General features: G+C 37.1%; 1 protein-coding gene across 1 annotated transcript in view; it reads left to right on the top strand.

Moving 5' to 3' along the window:
- Positions 1 to 14,715, top strand: part of INSR (insulin receptor) — a 98,911-nt gene that overhangs the window by 49,119 nt on the left and 35,077 nt on the right. Inside the window, exon 3 of the mRNA XM_014063092.2 lies at positions 13,801 to 14,116. Coding sequence (XP_013918567.2) covers positions 13,801 to 14,116 — 316 coding nt within the window. The remainder of the gene's footprint in view (positions 1 to 13,800; positions 14,117 to 14,715) is intronic.

Raw genomic sequence — 14,715 nt, 5'->3', positions numbered from 1 at the left:
CAGAGTACTGGGAAATCAAGCTTGGAGTGCCATTATTATGATTATTTTCTTTCAGTGTTGGCATTTTCAGTAGTTACCAAGGAAATTTTGATCTAGCATTGGAGTTCCACACAGTCATATGAACTTGCCAGAGAAACTGAAGGAAAGAATAATGGCAGGAAGTAGGGTAGAGTGACCTGAACATTTAGTAAATTGTACTCCTCTACTCCAAATGTTACAAAGCAGGCCTCTGGATTGTAGACTCTTTGGCAGAAATATTTTTCCATTGCATGTATGATACGACACCCTGGAAACAGGATCTTGATGGTTTTTTTTTTTTTAAAAAACTCAGTCCTGTCCAGTAGGGATGCTGGATTGAGAACAATTGAAAACAACTAGGGAGTACTGCAAAATATGTTTACAATGCACTGCATAAGGTGCTTTTTTATCCAGCTGTGGCTTTCCTCATAACATACAATTTAATTTTCTATCCCACTTTTTGGGCTTTCTGCCAATAGCCAGTTGACCAAAAGTATACCCAGTTTTCTGAAACTAGTTTTGGGGGTCCTCTTTTTACATTCTTTTTCCTCAGTATGTTTTTGGGGGAGAGGGGGAGCTAGCAATTCCCAAGATTGCTCGCCAGTACTGTAGGTGCTACAATTGCAAGCCACAAGTGTCAAACTCGCATCATCACATGACATATTTGGACTCCCCCCCCCTTCGCTATACCGGGCAGGGCCAGGGCCAGCATGTGACACATCTGGCCCACGGCCGTGAGTTTGACACCCCTAATGTAAGCAAAACCACTTGGAGAACTGAAAGCTGCAATCAAAGATCAAAACTCTTCTCTTAGAGAGGAGAGTGGTGGTGTTTATTTCACTTATAAGTGGTCACGTCTGGGAAAGAGACACCTGCTGGGTTAATCTTCTTGTTTCCTGAGTAAACATGAAATGTTTTTTTGCACATAATTCAAAAGGATTGTAGTGTTGCGTCCTTAACATTTCTAAATAAAAATTACTCGCTGAGAATTAAAAGAAAGGTTACTGAGGGGTGTTTTTGTTTTACTAAAGTCTACAGAGCATTTTGACATTTTGGAAAATGTGCAGAAAGTTTTGAAGTAAGCATGCAGGTAGGAAAGCTGAAACTGGACAGAGGGATGATGCAGCTTCATTAAGGAATACCTAACAAATCCAGAGAGATGCTTGTTTGAGCTATTTTTTGCATTACTCTGGTTTCAAAGTCCTTTTAATCAGTTGTAATCTTTATGTGAACTCTCAAACATGACAGAAAGCTGTGGTTAATGAATCTGGATCCCATTCTTTGTTTTTTGCTCAAGAAACTTTGTTTTACTGGATGGTTCTCTAGTTTTACAGCTGAATTTCTGAATCACATAATATCCCTCTTTCCCTTCTCACCATTTGTCAGGCTTGTTTCTTTTGTAAAGTTAGTATAGATCCAATTTTGGCTCAGCTGAAACAGGTTGTGGTCCCAACAGCACAACTGCTATCCTTCATAGCAACCATCTAGGTTTCTTACAAACTCATTTCCCCCCCAACTTGAGTTCTTCAGTTGTATACACTAGTTTTCTTGTGATATATATTTGAAATTTCTCTGAAGTCTATAAACCTTCCTTCATATTCTAGGTTGCTTCTTAATCCTTACAAACCCCCAGAAATTCCAGACATAACCCACATATATAAAGGCAGTATTCTCGCTTCATTTTGTTTTGAAAATCCATTCAATATTTTGAAAACTGCAGCACGTAGTTTCCTTCCTTCCCTCCCTCTCTTTCTTTCTGTCTGTCTGTCTGTCTGTCTGTCTGTGTCTTTCTTTCTCTCCCTCAAAAGTAAAGCTATCATCTGTCATCAAAATTTTGGCTTCCCTGTTTCCTCTCTCTTAATTCTCCTGCTAATACTTTTAAGACTAGTGGCAGTCAAAATGGCATCTAGCATGTATATTTTTTTCTGGATTACAAGCAAAAGTGCTATAACCATTGGGGAAACCCATCCTCTAAAAATGGCTTTTGGTATGATGGGTCCAGAGCTTTCACATGGACAGATGAGGTCAGTATCCTTCTTTAATAGTCAAAACCGTTCTGTCTTTTTAACAAATAAAAGAAATGTATTTCGTAAATCACATTGTTCTTTGCTACATCAATGTTGTGTTTGAAGATATCACTTGTGCAATGAAATCTATGAGATTTATGGAGGATTACTTTTAAAGAGTTACTTCTTACACTTCTGTATAAAATTTTGACATCAGAAAACTTTTGAACTTTTTGTGTATGTGTATTTATCATTCTCCAACAAACTATTATGAGGAGAGACTTTGTGTTAATCTTAGAACTGACTAAAGTAAACTTTGTGGCTACAGCATTATAACTCACACATTCAGTCTGACAAAACAGTTCTAGGGAATTGAAAGATTGGCTCATTTTTATTATATGGTAATGGATAATAAAAGTACTTGCTTGAAAAACTTGAAATATTTCTTATAATCTCACCTCACTGTCTTGTGGGGTCTTTTGTGTGTGTCTTATCAGGTCTATGTATCTGTTAGACTTGTGGGTAATATCTTGCATTCTTGAAACAAGGCAGTGACAGAAGTTTAGTAATTTATTAGAGCAAATAGTTTATGGAAAGAGTTGTGCTTGTTGACTTGGTGCTATTTTTTTCAAAACACATCTAGAGATATAAATGCTGCTTTTGCTGACCCAGAGCCAAATATTTTTTTTATATTCCACGGCAGCAATTAACCTTTAAAAACATTGTGATGGTGTCATTTGCTAGCCAGGATAGGAATGAGGGCTGCTTGTCTCCAGGCTCTGTCTGTTAGAGGCAAACATGGCAAAGCATGCATTTCTTCTGGCCACCTGCTGTTGCTGCAAGCATTTCAGAACAGGAAAATTAATGTTATAACCACAGTACGGTAATATTTTTATTGGAGCCAACAAAAAGGATCAAAGAAGTGAGTAAGTGAAGTTTATGCTTGGATGTTGAAACCCCAGAATCCACCACTTTTTAACAGCTGGAGCAGGGAAATGTTAGGTAGTTTAATTGGATTAAACAATATAGCTACATGCAGAAAATTGTTACTCAGAGCAAACCCGAACAGCACTTTCATAAACTGGCATGTACAAGGAATTGCCTCTTCCTTGCTCTACATGCAGCCTAATCCAGATCTTGATCTATTTCATGTTTTCGGAGCACTGTGTACTGTAAACATGTGGCAATTCATTCCACTGTTGTTCCCACTTAAGAAACATTGAGGACAAATCACCTGCTTTTTTTTTAAAGGGCTTTTTTAAAATCGGAAATTAGAGTCTCTTTATCTTAAAAGTATAGGATGATAGCAGTTCAATAGTTTTGTACTATAGAACAGTGGGTTCACTTTCTTCCAATAATAGAGCAACATGTAATCCAAAAGACTAGTGTTTAATAAACAAGAAAAACCTCACAAGAGGGCCAGATTTATTGTAACAGAAAATGTTGTGAATTGGAGGCAACTTCATGTGCTACATTCTTTGGTATGTGTGACTTTCTGAGTACATACTTTGTGTCTCTGAGAAATGGGGATATCAGTTGTATAACTTACTGTTGCAATAATATTTATTTATTTAGATTAGGTGATTCGTTTAGTTTAGATTAGATTTATATCCCAAGCTTTGTTCACTGGGTCAAGCAGGTATATATATATAATTCCTTCCTTTCATTTCTCTTTGTCATGGCAATCTTATGAGATAGGTTGTGCTGGGGGAGAATGTTATCAAAGTTATCCATTGAATTTCCATTGTGGAGGGTGGATTTGAATCTGATGTCTCCAGTGCCAGTTCAACAAATTAACTGAAATAATGCATTGGCCAGCCTTTTTAAGATCTATGGACAGCTCTTTTGTATGTAACAACAGAAAAAACCTCCTTTCTTGGGAAGGCTATATAATATTGAAAAAACATTTCTTTTTATTCACAATTACGCTAGTTTTATTGCCTGTGGACTGGTCCTAAGTTTTCTCTTAAAAATATGCTCAGCTTTCCTGCCAGGGGAATTTGAATTGCAAAGCTGGTGTGTGAGTGTGTGTGTGTGTGTGTGTGTGTGTGTGTGTGTGTGTGTGTGTACGTACACATATACAGGTAGTACTCGACTAACAACCACAATTTATGTTGTTAAGTGAGAAATTTGTTAAGTGAGTTTTGCACTATTTGTTAAGTGAATCGCTTCAATTGTTAATTTAGTAACATGGTTGTGAAGTGAATCTGGTTTCCCCATGGATGTGGCTTGTCAGAAGGTTGCAAAGGGTAATCACATGATCCCTGGGAAACTGCAGCTGTCATAAATGTAAGTCAGTTGTCAAGTATCTGAATGTAATTCATGTGGGAATCTTGCAACGATTGTAAGTGTGAAAAATAGTCATAATTCACTTTTTTTCAGTGCTGTTGTCACTATAAACAGTCACTAAGCAAACTGTTGTAAGTCAAGGACTACCTGTATATATTAGAGAATAACAGGAATCCCTAGTTCATCTTCTGCGGCATTTTTTTTTTCAGAAAAATTATTGACTTTAGAAAATGTGCCCGTTGGTGCATTTAAAAGTTAAGTCATAAGAAAATGAAGTAAACGTTAAGTTTCATGAAAATATGAAACTTCCAGTTGTGGCTAAGGAATCAAATATTGGACACAGTAAACAGAATTTGTGAGTTGTTGCTCAAAAAGAGGTCTAAGAGCCATGAATAACTTCTATGGAAGATATAAGTATAGTTCTTGAACATACTTTCCAATACCAAGAGTCAGTATGGCATAATCTGGAACTGCCCCACCCTTATATCAATCAGTATTACACAACCAGCTGCATTAGTTCTCTCCTTATGCTGAACACTTTAATGGAGCTATTGTACCAATCCTGTTTCTTCCTCTCCACACATGTTTTTGTGTGGTTTTATACTTGCTTTCCAGGAATCCCAGGCAAACCTCCCTTGGTCTTCTTCACCTCTCATACAAAACCCAACCAACCAAACAAGCTGTCTGTATTTTTATCTTTATAAATATATAATTGAATGGAGACTCAGAATGGGGCTAAAAGGGCAAGAGCCGAGGTGGCGCAGTGGTTAAATGCAGCACTGCAGGCTACTTCAGCTGACTGCAGTTCAGCAGTTTGGCTGTTCAAATCCCACCAGGCTCAAGGTTGACTCAGCCTTCCATCCTTCCGAGGTGGGTAAAATGAGGACCCAGATTGTTGTTGGGGGCAATATGCTGACTCTGTAAACCGCTTAGAGAGGGCTGAAAGCCCTATGAAGCGGTATATAAGCCTAACTATTGCTATTGCTATTGCTATTGCAAGAAATTGTGTCCACAACTTAGATAATTTAGGAAAAGGTTTCCACAGCAACTAGAAGGGGGAGGTTGAGGAAGGATGGCCCAGACATTGTTTCCATATACAATAAAGCAAGAGGGGGGGGGGAACAAAGGGAATTTCTCCCTTATAGATAAAGTCTTCAGAGAGTTCCTACCACAGCAGTGCTTGATTAGAACAGTACGTACAGATTCATCATTCTGCCTGTGGATTCTGTCCAAAACAAGCTGTTTCGATTGAAAACTTTCAAACTTTCAATATTATTATTTTTTTTGCCATTATGCTCTACCACCCCTGTCAGACCTTATGTATTATTGTCACAATGCGACGTGGCTTTAACTAACATTTCTCCCCCTCTCCACACACATGCACTCAGATTTAAAGTAAGAATCTCTTTTTCCCCAGTTTGTATTAGTGTAAAGCCTGCAGACAGGGCTGCTTTCCCCTTCTCTTGTGTTCCGAAGGGGTTAAGTATCTGTTTGCTTTGTGCAAAGATAGAAAAATGTGTTGAATGGCTTCCTACCCCAAGCAGCCAATGTATTGGCTAAGGGTGAGGGCGGTTCTGTTGTCAGAAGCATTTCCTGACCTGGATTTCTGAGGATCTGGAGCTTTAAAATGTTCTGTTTTCTTGTTTGCAGTCCAGTCGCTCTAGTTACTCTCTTGTCCAGGCTGGTTATGGTTTATCTGCTTCTCTGACTTTGTCACTCTCTCTTTCCTTATTCGGAATCATGGTATTTAAGCAAAAATAGCCTTAAATTGAGTAATTGTACTGTTAAGAAAATTCCCGAAAGGCTTTTTTCCCCCCTGAACAGGACCCTTGAATCTTTGACCAAGTGGCATAATGCTTGAAACATTAAATAAATAAAGTCCCATCAGCATGGGCCAAAATTAACCTAGTTTAGAGGTTACCAGAAAGTAATGCTGCTGAGAGTAAAGGGCTGAATGATCTTGGCTAAGTGCTCCCATGTTGCACGCGGGCGCTTTCTAAATTATTGTTCTTACTGTAGCACTTTGCAGGGCATCGGGATATTGCTTCTGAGCTCTCTTATTTTGTCTTCATTCCAGTCAGATGTTCTATAGCAGTATGGGGTGGAGCTAGGGAAAACTGCAGTATAAAGTTCTAAAATGTAGAAATGCTTTGCAGCTTAGGAATCCTTCATATGCTTATTTAAACTTTGTCTCTTTGATCTATATTTCTCTCTAATTTGAGGAAGATGTGGTCGCTTGAGCAACCATAGATTTATCATTAGAGCTTCACTTCACCTTCATAGACGCATGATCGTTTCAAGCATATGTGAAAGACCTGACATATAGATAGATATAGCAGTCTGTGTGGATGGAGGAATGCATTGTTCTGCTGATAGGTCTCTGGTCATCTTTGTGATTTCTGTGTACTTTAACAAGGAGAGATTTGTCTCTGTGCAAATCCAGATTCTAAAGTAGGGACTGCACAGGCACTCCTCAGGACGCTGGTTCTAGGTATCTGGCATTTTGAATTTGAAGTAAGTTTCCCCAAAACTACACTTTATCCACTGATATGGGTACAATGGAAGATAACACACTGTCTTCCAAGAAAATGAGACCATGTGTCCTCACATCTGAATATGGGAGTGTTGTCAAGCACTTGGAGTTGCTTTCGTGTACTGAATATTTGTGAACTCATTTTGGCAGTTCTATGTTCTCCAAGTGATTGATTATGTGCCATCAAATTCTGACTTTTTTCCCTGTCTTTCACATCTTCCATGGGTGCCCCCACTGCCACTATAACAGAGTTCAACTACCTTGTTGCTGGTCATCTTCTTCTTCTTTTTCCTTGAACCCTTCCCTGCAGAGAGCAAGGTCTTTGCATAATGTATCCAAAATAAAATAGTTTAAGCCTGGTGTTTGAAAACAAAAACCTCTGCATTGATTTGCTCTAGGATCCATTTGTTTTCCTGGCTCGCCATGAAATTCTCAGAAGTCTTCTCCGATACCAAAGTCCAAAGCTTCACTATTCTCCCTATCCTGCTTCTTTAAACTCCAGCTTTTGCTTCCATAGAGTATTCTCCTACCTAGTATCACTTAAATATTTTTTAGCAGTAGCTGGAAGAATTCTTCACATTAACTGAAAGGCATAAAAAATCCTGTTCAGCTGGCTATTCTAGTCTCTCTTCTGATTTCAGGCAGACTGCAGAAAAATTGTCCTTACTTGCGGGTGGGATCTCTATAAAATAGACATCAAAGCTAACAGTGAATTCTAATTCCAATTCTAGCCATTGGAACTATATTGTTTCCATGAACAGCCTTCAGGTGCACTGTACCTGTTTACAATTCCATGAATTTGTCTGCAGTGTTCCTGTTCTGGAATACTAAGAAATTGATGCTTGCCTAGCATTGCCCTTCTTCACACAAGGCAGTATAGATAGCAAACCAGACTTCATTAAATGTTCCATGTTGCACAAGTAAAACAGAAGGCCTTTTTAGTGTTTAACTCTTCTTGGTTTTATTATACATCTTGGCAAACTTGATTTCCAAGACTGTGCGGTAAATGTCTTTACATACCTTTGGGATGGTGGATGGCTAATGTCTTGCCTTCTTAAATCTTTCCCAAAGTTATTTGACTACGTTTTGCTGCACCATGCAATCTCTATATCCTCCATTTTAAAGCCGTCTCTACTTAAGTTAAAGTTAAAACTGAATTGTGTTTGGTGGACTAGACAGGGATGACTAAAAAATAATCTCTTTCTCTGACTATTGGCACAAACTCTTACTTTCTGTCTTCTTATTGATTTATGTTAAGTGTTAGGTACTGCCCAGTTTCCAAGACTCAGGATTACCTTAAATAATTTTTGCCTGTCCAGGGATTATTTGGATACGCTGGAATTGCAACTTCCCCAATTCTCAACTAAGATGGCCAGAGAACTGGCTGGAAATTCTGGGAAGGGCACAATACATTTTGATGGCTGTTTCAAAGCAAGACAAAAAGTGTTAAAAAGTTGAAAAGTGGTATATGCTGTTTAATTGTTGTTTTGAATCTTTGCTGCTGAATAAAGAACATTAAGGCGTTTGTGCTGGATCAATAAGTTCAATTAACGAAGGGAGGATCCAAAGTCGCGACAACATAACATGAGATCTCAATGCTCTGAGATCGCAGTTGACACTTTTTGCCTCTGGGTGGTCCAAATGGACCTAAACCGTCCCGTAGAAATGGTGAACAGGAAGAATACATCTCACTGATTACAGGGACATCGCAAAGTTTCTGATTGATCCAAGAGAAGCTCTTCAAGCCAGTGACAAAAAATCCAGCCAAATGGCTGATGAAGTCGGGGCAGCTCCAAAACGGAAGGATATGGAAAGAGAAAGTGTTTTCAGCTGGTGAGGAATTTTGGTTCCACCACAAAACCGCGTTCGACTAAAGCGCGCTCGACGAAACCGCGTAGCTGACGTCATCACAGTGCGACAACAGCGCGGAGAAAAAAGCACGCTGTAAATGCTAAAGCTAAAATTAACCCCTAAACCTAAACCTAACCCCCCTAAACCTAATCCTAAACCTAACCCTAAACCTAACCCTAAACCTAATACTAACCCTTAACCTAACCCTAACCCTTAACCTAACCCTTAACCTAACCCTAAACCTAAACCTAACCCTAAACCTAACCCTTACCTTAACTTGAATTGGCTTGCTTTCAAAGCGCTATTTAAAGCGCCCCTTTTTCTCCGTGCTCGCTGTTGTCGCCCTGCTGATGACGTCAGCAACGCGGTTTAATCGGGCGCGCTTTAGTCGAGCGCGGTTTTGTCGTGCCACGAGGAATTTTTACTGTTTTAAAAGTGACTGCCTATAAAAAAACCCTTAAAATTAATTTAAATTGGACAACAGAAGAAATAAGCAGCGGAATTAAATTTGGACTGGTTTTGAACAGTGGGTTATCTTACTTTTTAAATGCTATTTTTACGGATGGAATTTATGCAAGCCTTTTAAAACAAACGGATTAAGTTTCCTTCTATTTTTTTTTCTTTGAGTATTCTCTGTAATCTATGGACTAAAATTCTCCTCTTTCATTACTGTGGGTGTTTTTCTAACTCATTTAAGAATCGGATCTTTTTTTTTTACTTGAAATACAAAAAGATACAAAGAAATGGTAACATTGTAACACTGCTACTCTGGAGGCTAGAGGTTTATGTATTGGAAACAAAATACTTTTTTCACTGATTATCCTGGCTTGGCAGTTCAAGGACTCACAGCTTGTTTAAAGAGAGTGCTAAGAAGAAGAAGAAAAGCACATAGATGTTCTTTTGAAGTAGATTTTTAACTAGAGAAGGGTGAAATGTTATTGTGATGCTTAATTCTGCTAAAACCTTCTAAGCTAGAGTAGCAGTGTTTGTCAGCTGGAAATCATGGCACAATTTCAACACCAGAAAGAAGTTTTAAATCTGCAAAAGATATTCTCAGAAATACAGAAATTATCAAATACAAGTGAGAGGATAGAGAAGAAGTTGGATTACTTAGTGCATCTAACAATAAAATATGACAGAGAAGTTGAAGATGTTCATCAAATGGAAAAAGTGGCTGTTAAAATCCAAAAAATCAAAGAGGAAAATGAATATAAAGAAATTAAAATTGCTGATATTTATGGTGATTGGTTTGTTTCTGAAAACGGAAAGAGTAGAATACTGAAAGAGGAATTAAATGGAGGGAAAACCTACCCCAGATGGGAAGATACAGAATAGGAAAAAATAAAAGAATTTATGGATTTAAAGAGAGAAATCTTATTAGCAATAGTTTTGATAACACCACCAACAATCAAAGATAAGCTGATTAAGGAAATGGAAGAAGGGCATCGAAATTACATGAGAGAGCTTATAAACAAAGAATTGCTAAGAGGAGTCCATACAAAGCTGATTAAGGAGATTATTAGAGGACTGACGCCACAAATGGCAGAAGATATGACACTGTTTTGTTACTGGAAAGGTACAGGTTGATAGATGGAAGAGTATAATTTAAAACTAGATAAACTGAGTGAAATTTAGTGATAATAGATACAGTTAAATAAATAATTGATAATGATAATAATGTACACAATGTGTAGTGTTATGATGTAATAATTAGATATGAATATTGAATGGTACCCATGAAAGGAAGATTAGAAATCCTTCTGAATTATATATAAAGGTTAATAATAATTTTAAAAAAAGAATTAAGTTAGATTCAGTTAAGTCTTGATTACTAGGGGGAAAATGATATGATGCAGGATATAATCAAATAAAGGAGGGATAATGATAATAACATTTCCATATATACATATACATATACATATACATATACATATACATATACATATACATATACATATACATATACATATACATATACATATACATATACATATACATATACATATACATATACATATACATATACATATACATATACATATATATATATATATATATACATATATATATATATATATATATATATATGGAAATGAGATGTAAATTTTAAACAGTGATTTGGAAAGAAGGGTAGAAAACTTTGTTATTAAATATTATGGATGTTTACCTAGAATAGGACATAAGGATTTAGTGTCATTGGAGGATTTTAGAAATATTAAATGAAATGCCAGTATGTGGTTATTTCTTAAATCTTGGTATATTTTATGATGAAGGACGTTTAAACAACTATAGTCAAATGAAAATGGAGGTATGATGACGGTAACATGTATAAAAATCTGAGTTAAAATACTTGAGTTAATGTGAATTATGCTTGATGACTGTGGAAGAGATGCACGAAAGTCTTTTGTAACCAACTGATACACTTTCAACAGTATGTAAAAAAGGAAGATCTTATGTGCTGTTTGTTTTGAAAATAAAAAATAAAAAAAACTTAAAAAAAATAAGTTCAATTAACTTGCATGTATTACTAATAGCAGTCAGCTCGTATTCTTTGAAAGAATTTAGAGAAGGAAGACATGCAGGAACCATCTATTTCCTATTTGTCTCCATGAATAATCAAGGATAGACTTCTTCTAGATAAATTCTATCTTTCTCAGTAGGTATCATTTGCCTAGATTTTGGAAGTATATCTGGTACCTTTGCTGAATATGGGTATCTGCTAGCCCCTTCTAACCATAAACATCCAACTGAGCTTTATAGCTCTATTTGAATATCCAGAGAAGAATGCTATTGGTGTGCGTCTTGAAACCTCAAAGATGGTATTTTGCATTGCTTTGGAAATATTCTTATATGTGGTTTCTCTCTCACTCTCTTCTACTTCCAGACCAGCAGTTGCAACAAACATAATAAGAAAGTACAAGGAAATTGCCTATTACTCTCACAGGGCTGGAAAATAAATCAATTAAGCTCTTGTTGTTTATAGACGACTGTCACTTTCCAGGCTGAGTCATTTTGCAGTCATATCTGCTCTAACTTTTCACGAGTCTTTCTTGGGACTGTAAGAACAGAATATTGGAATGAAAACTGTATTCCACTATTTATTAGTTAACTCTGTTAGTGGTTTGAACTACCACAAATACATTTCAGACCATATGATCCTATCAACACTAAAATAAAATAAAAAACCACAACAGAAGGTGCTAGAAAACAAACATTTTAATCAGTATACATATGTTAATTTGCTTCTGCATTATAATTGACAGTATCATGGAAGAAGTGAGAAACTCAGTGCCCTTCCTGTTCTCAAAAGCTTTTCTATTTCTTGAAAAGCCCCATCGTGGTTTCAGAAGGCCTATTTTTAAGCCATGTGAGGCTGTGGATCCAGAAGCTTGTGGCTTTAAGATACATATTTTGACCAAAATCTGCCTATTGGCTTTAGATACCCAGTAGTTTTTGTTCTTAAGCAGGTCTCTTTTGTGGCCCTGAGCTTCTGGAGAGCAACAACTATAAGGTAAAAGGAGTAGTTTTGATATTTCCTAATGGTTATACCCCACCAACTTAAGGGGAAAAAAAGCTTTCTTCCTGATTATCAACTAAGGCAGTGTTTTTCAACCACTGTGCCGCGGCACACTAGTGTGCCGTGACATAGTGTAAGGTGTGCCGTGGGAAAATTACTTTATATATAGTCAATATAGGCACAGAGTTAAATTTTTTTAACATTTTCTAATGGTGGTGTGCCTCGTGATTTTTTTCATGAAAAAAGTGTGCCTTTGCACAAAAAGGTTGAAAAACACTGAACTAAGGACATTTCAGAGCTAGATATTACTTAGCTGTTTCAGTTCCTTATTTTGTCTGTATACTGTATACAAGCCTTTCCTGTGGGACTTGCTATTAGTAATATTCTGTACAGTAGAGCCTTCTCACTTCGGACTGGCATAGAGAGCTGAAGTGGTGAATGATGTTAGGATAGCATGTGATTCCTTTCTAGCATGAGGTGGTGGTGGCTCCATAGCCATTTAGCAAAGAGGCAGATGCTAATTTTTCTATTAAGGGATTCTGTCCTTCCTCTGATGTCTACATTTTTGCTTGTTTTGTTCTGATCTTTAACCATATCCTCCTTGGTAGTATGTTGATTATAAAATAATGGGTAAACAGAAGAGAGGCATACCATTTCTTTAAGAAACGGCTCCAAGTACATTAAACTATGTACATTTCCATTATTCCATCCCCTCCATCCCTGTATCACCAGTTTTTCCGTGCTGAAAGAATTAAAGTTGAGTAAACAAAATTAAGATCTTGCCAGTCTAGATATTAAAAGGCGTTTTAAAAGCAGTTCCATAACTGATATTAGTATGTTTGAGTAGACTCACAATAAAAGTATCACAAGTATCACAAAGAAGGAGGGTTTATGGGAAGAGGATGGTGGAATGAAGGTAAATTTTTGAGAGAAGCAAAATAGAAGCTATCATAAATTAAGAATGGATGGTGAAGGGTATGGGGTCAAAAATTAAAAGTTCATGTTTGCATTTGGACTGAATTGAAACATATGGAATTTGGTCTTGTGACGATAAGATGCTGCATTGCAAAACTTTAAATAAAACTAGATGTTTAGACTTGGGAACTTGAGATCTACCACGTGGCCTATGGCATCAATTACTGTTTGCCCAATATCATGGCCATTTGACTTTTTATATTTTAAATATTATGCTATACTTAAAAAACTGGAATCCACCTTGCCATGAAGAACCAGCCTTTTGTATCATCATTATTTTAAAAAATGCCTCTTGGTTTTAGATAGGATTCCTAAGATTTCTTAGAAAATAAAAATGGCAAGTAATGCACCTCACTGTGTTCAACTGGAAATGCACTTTACTATTTAGAAAAAGGGCAAAGGTAAGAAGGGCAGAAGTAATCAAATCAATCTGCTGGATTGTGGGAGTGGCAATTGACATTCTGGTAAATAGCCATAAAGCGCTCATATATGTGGGACTCTAGTGTGCCTAGTATACCTGGATGAAGCAATAAAGGCAGTTTTCCTTGAGGTGAGGAGCACCTTCTTCTAAAACTGCCTAGTAACCATCTCTCTTTATTTCTCTTTTCCAGTGTGTCATGCCACATGCAAGTCTCAGGGCTGTACCAAAACTGGCAAGTGCTGCCATACAGAGTGCCTTGGCAACTGCTTTGAGCCCAACGATCCAGAGAAATGTGTGGCCTGCCGGAATTTCGTTTTGGATGGCAGGTGTATAGAAACATGCCCACCTAATTACTATCGCTACAAAGGCTGGCGGTGTGTGACTTTCGACTTCTGTCAGGAGCTGCACAATAAATGCAAGATGGCACGCAAGTCTGAATGCCATGTGATCCACAATGGCGAATGCATCCCTGATTGCCCTTCCGGTTACACCTTAAACTCTACCAAGTGAGTTCTTCCTTTTTTATTGTCTCTATTGTGAGCGTAGGTTTTGAGAGGTATATCAGGATTAGTAGCAAATACATTGCAAATGAGAAATGAAGAAGGGGGAGAATAGCATTTTGTGCCAAGTGATAATAAAGAAACTTGCAATCTAAAATATTGAGAAGCTTTTGGATTTGTAGTGCTGTCATAATTCTCAGTAAGAGTAGAAATGCTTGTTTTCTCCTCGTAACATTCAAGTCGAGTAGATCTAAATCATGAATACTTACTTTCTAAATAATATTCTAAGATATATTCTGCAGACTGTGCCAATCATTTTAAACATTTAGACAACACTAAGTGGAAATATACTTAAGGTATGCATATATTATTTAAAAGCAACTTAGTACTTCTGCAGTTTACGGAATTGGATGAAATGATAAATATATATAAAAAGACATATTTGTGCTGCCTTCCAAATACTTGGAAAACATTCCTTGGTTTTCAGTACTTGGAATTTGCCTCCTTCCAGCTGATCATAAATTTTGCAACAAGACAACTGGATTTTCTGATTCCTTGCTAGTACCTCTTACGTTGTAAAGGGGGGGGAAATGAAGAGCAAGATG

This window comes from Thamnophis sirtalis, unplaced genomic scaffold (assembly GCF_051295495.1).
Source record: "Thamnophis sirtalis isolate CommonGarterSnake01/CBP01778 unplaced genomic scaffold, rThaSir2_p1.2 scaffold_1, whole genome shotgun sequence".
Classification (NCBI taxonomy): Eukaryota; Metazoa; Chordata; class Lepidosauria; order Squamata; family Natricidae; genus Thamnophis; species Thamnophis sirtalis.
Note: the sequence above shows the minus strand (reverse complement) of the source record. Positions and strands in the feature narration are given on the sequence as shown.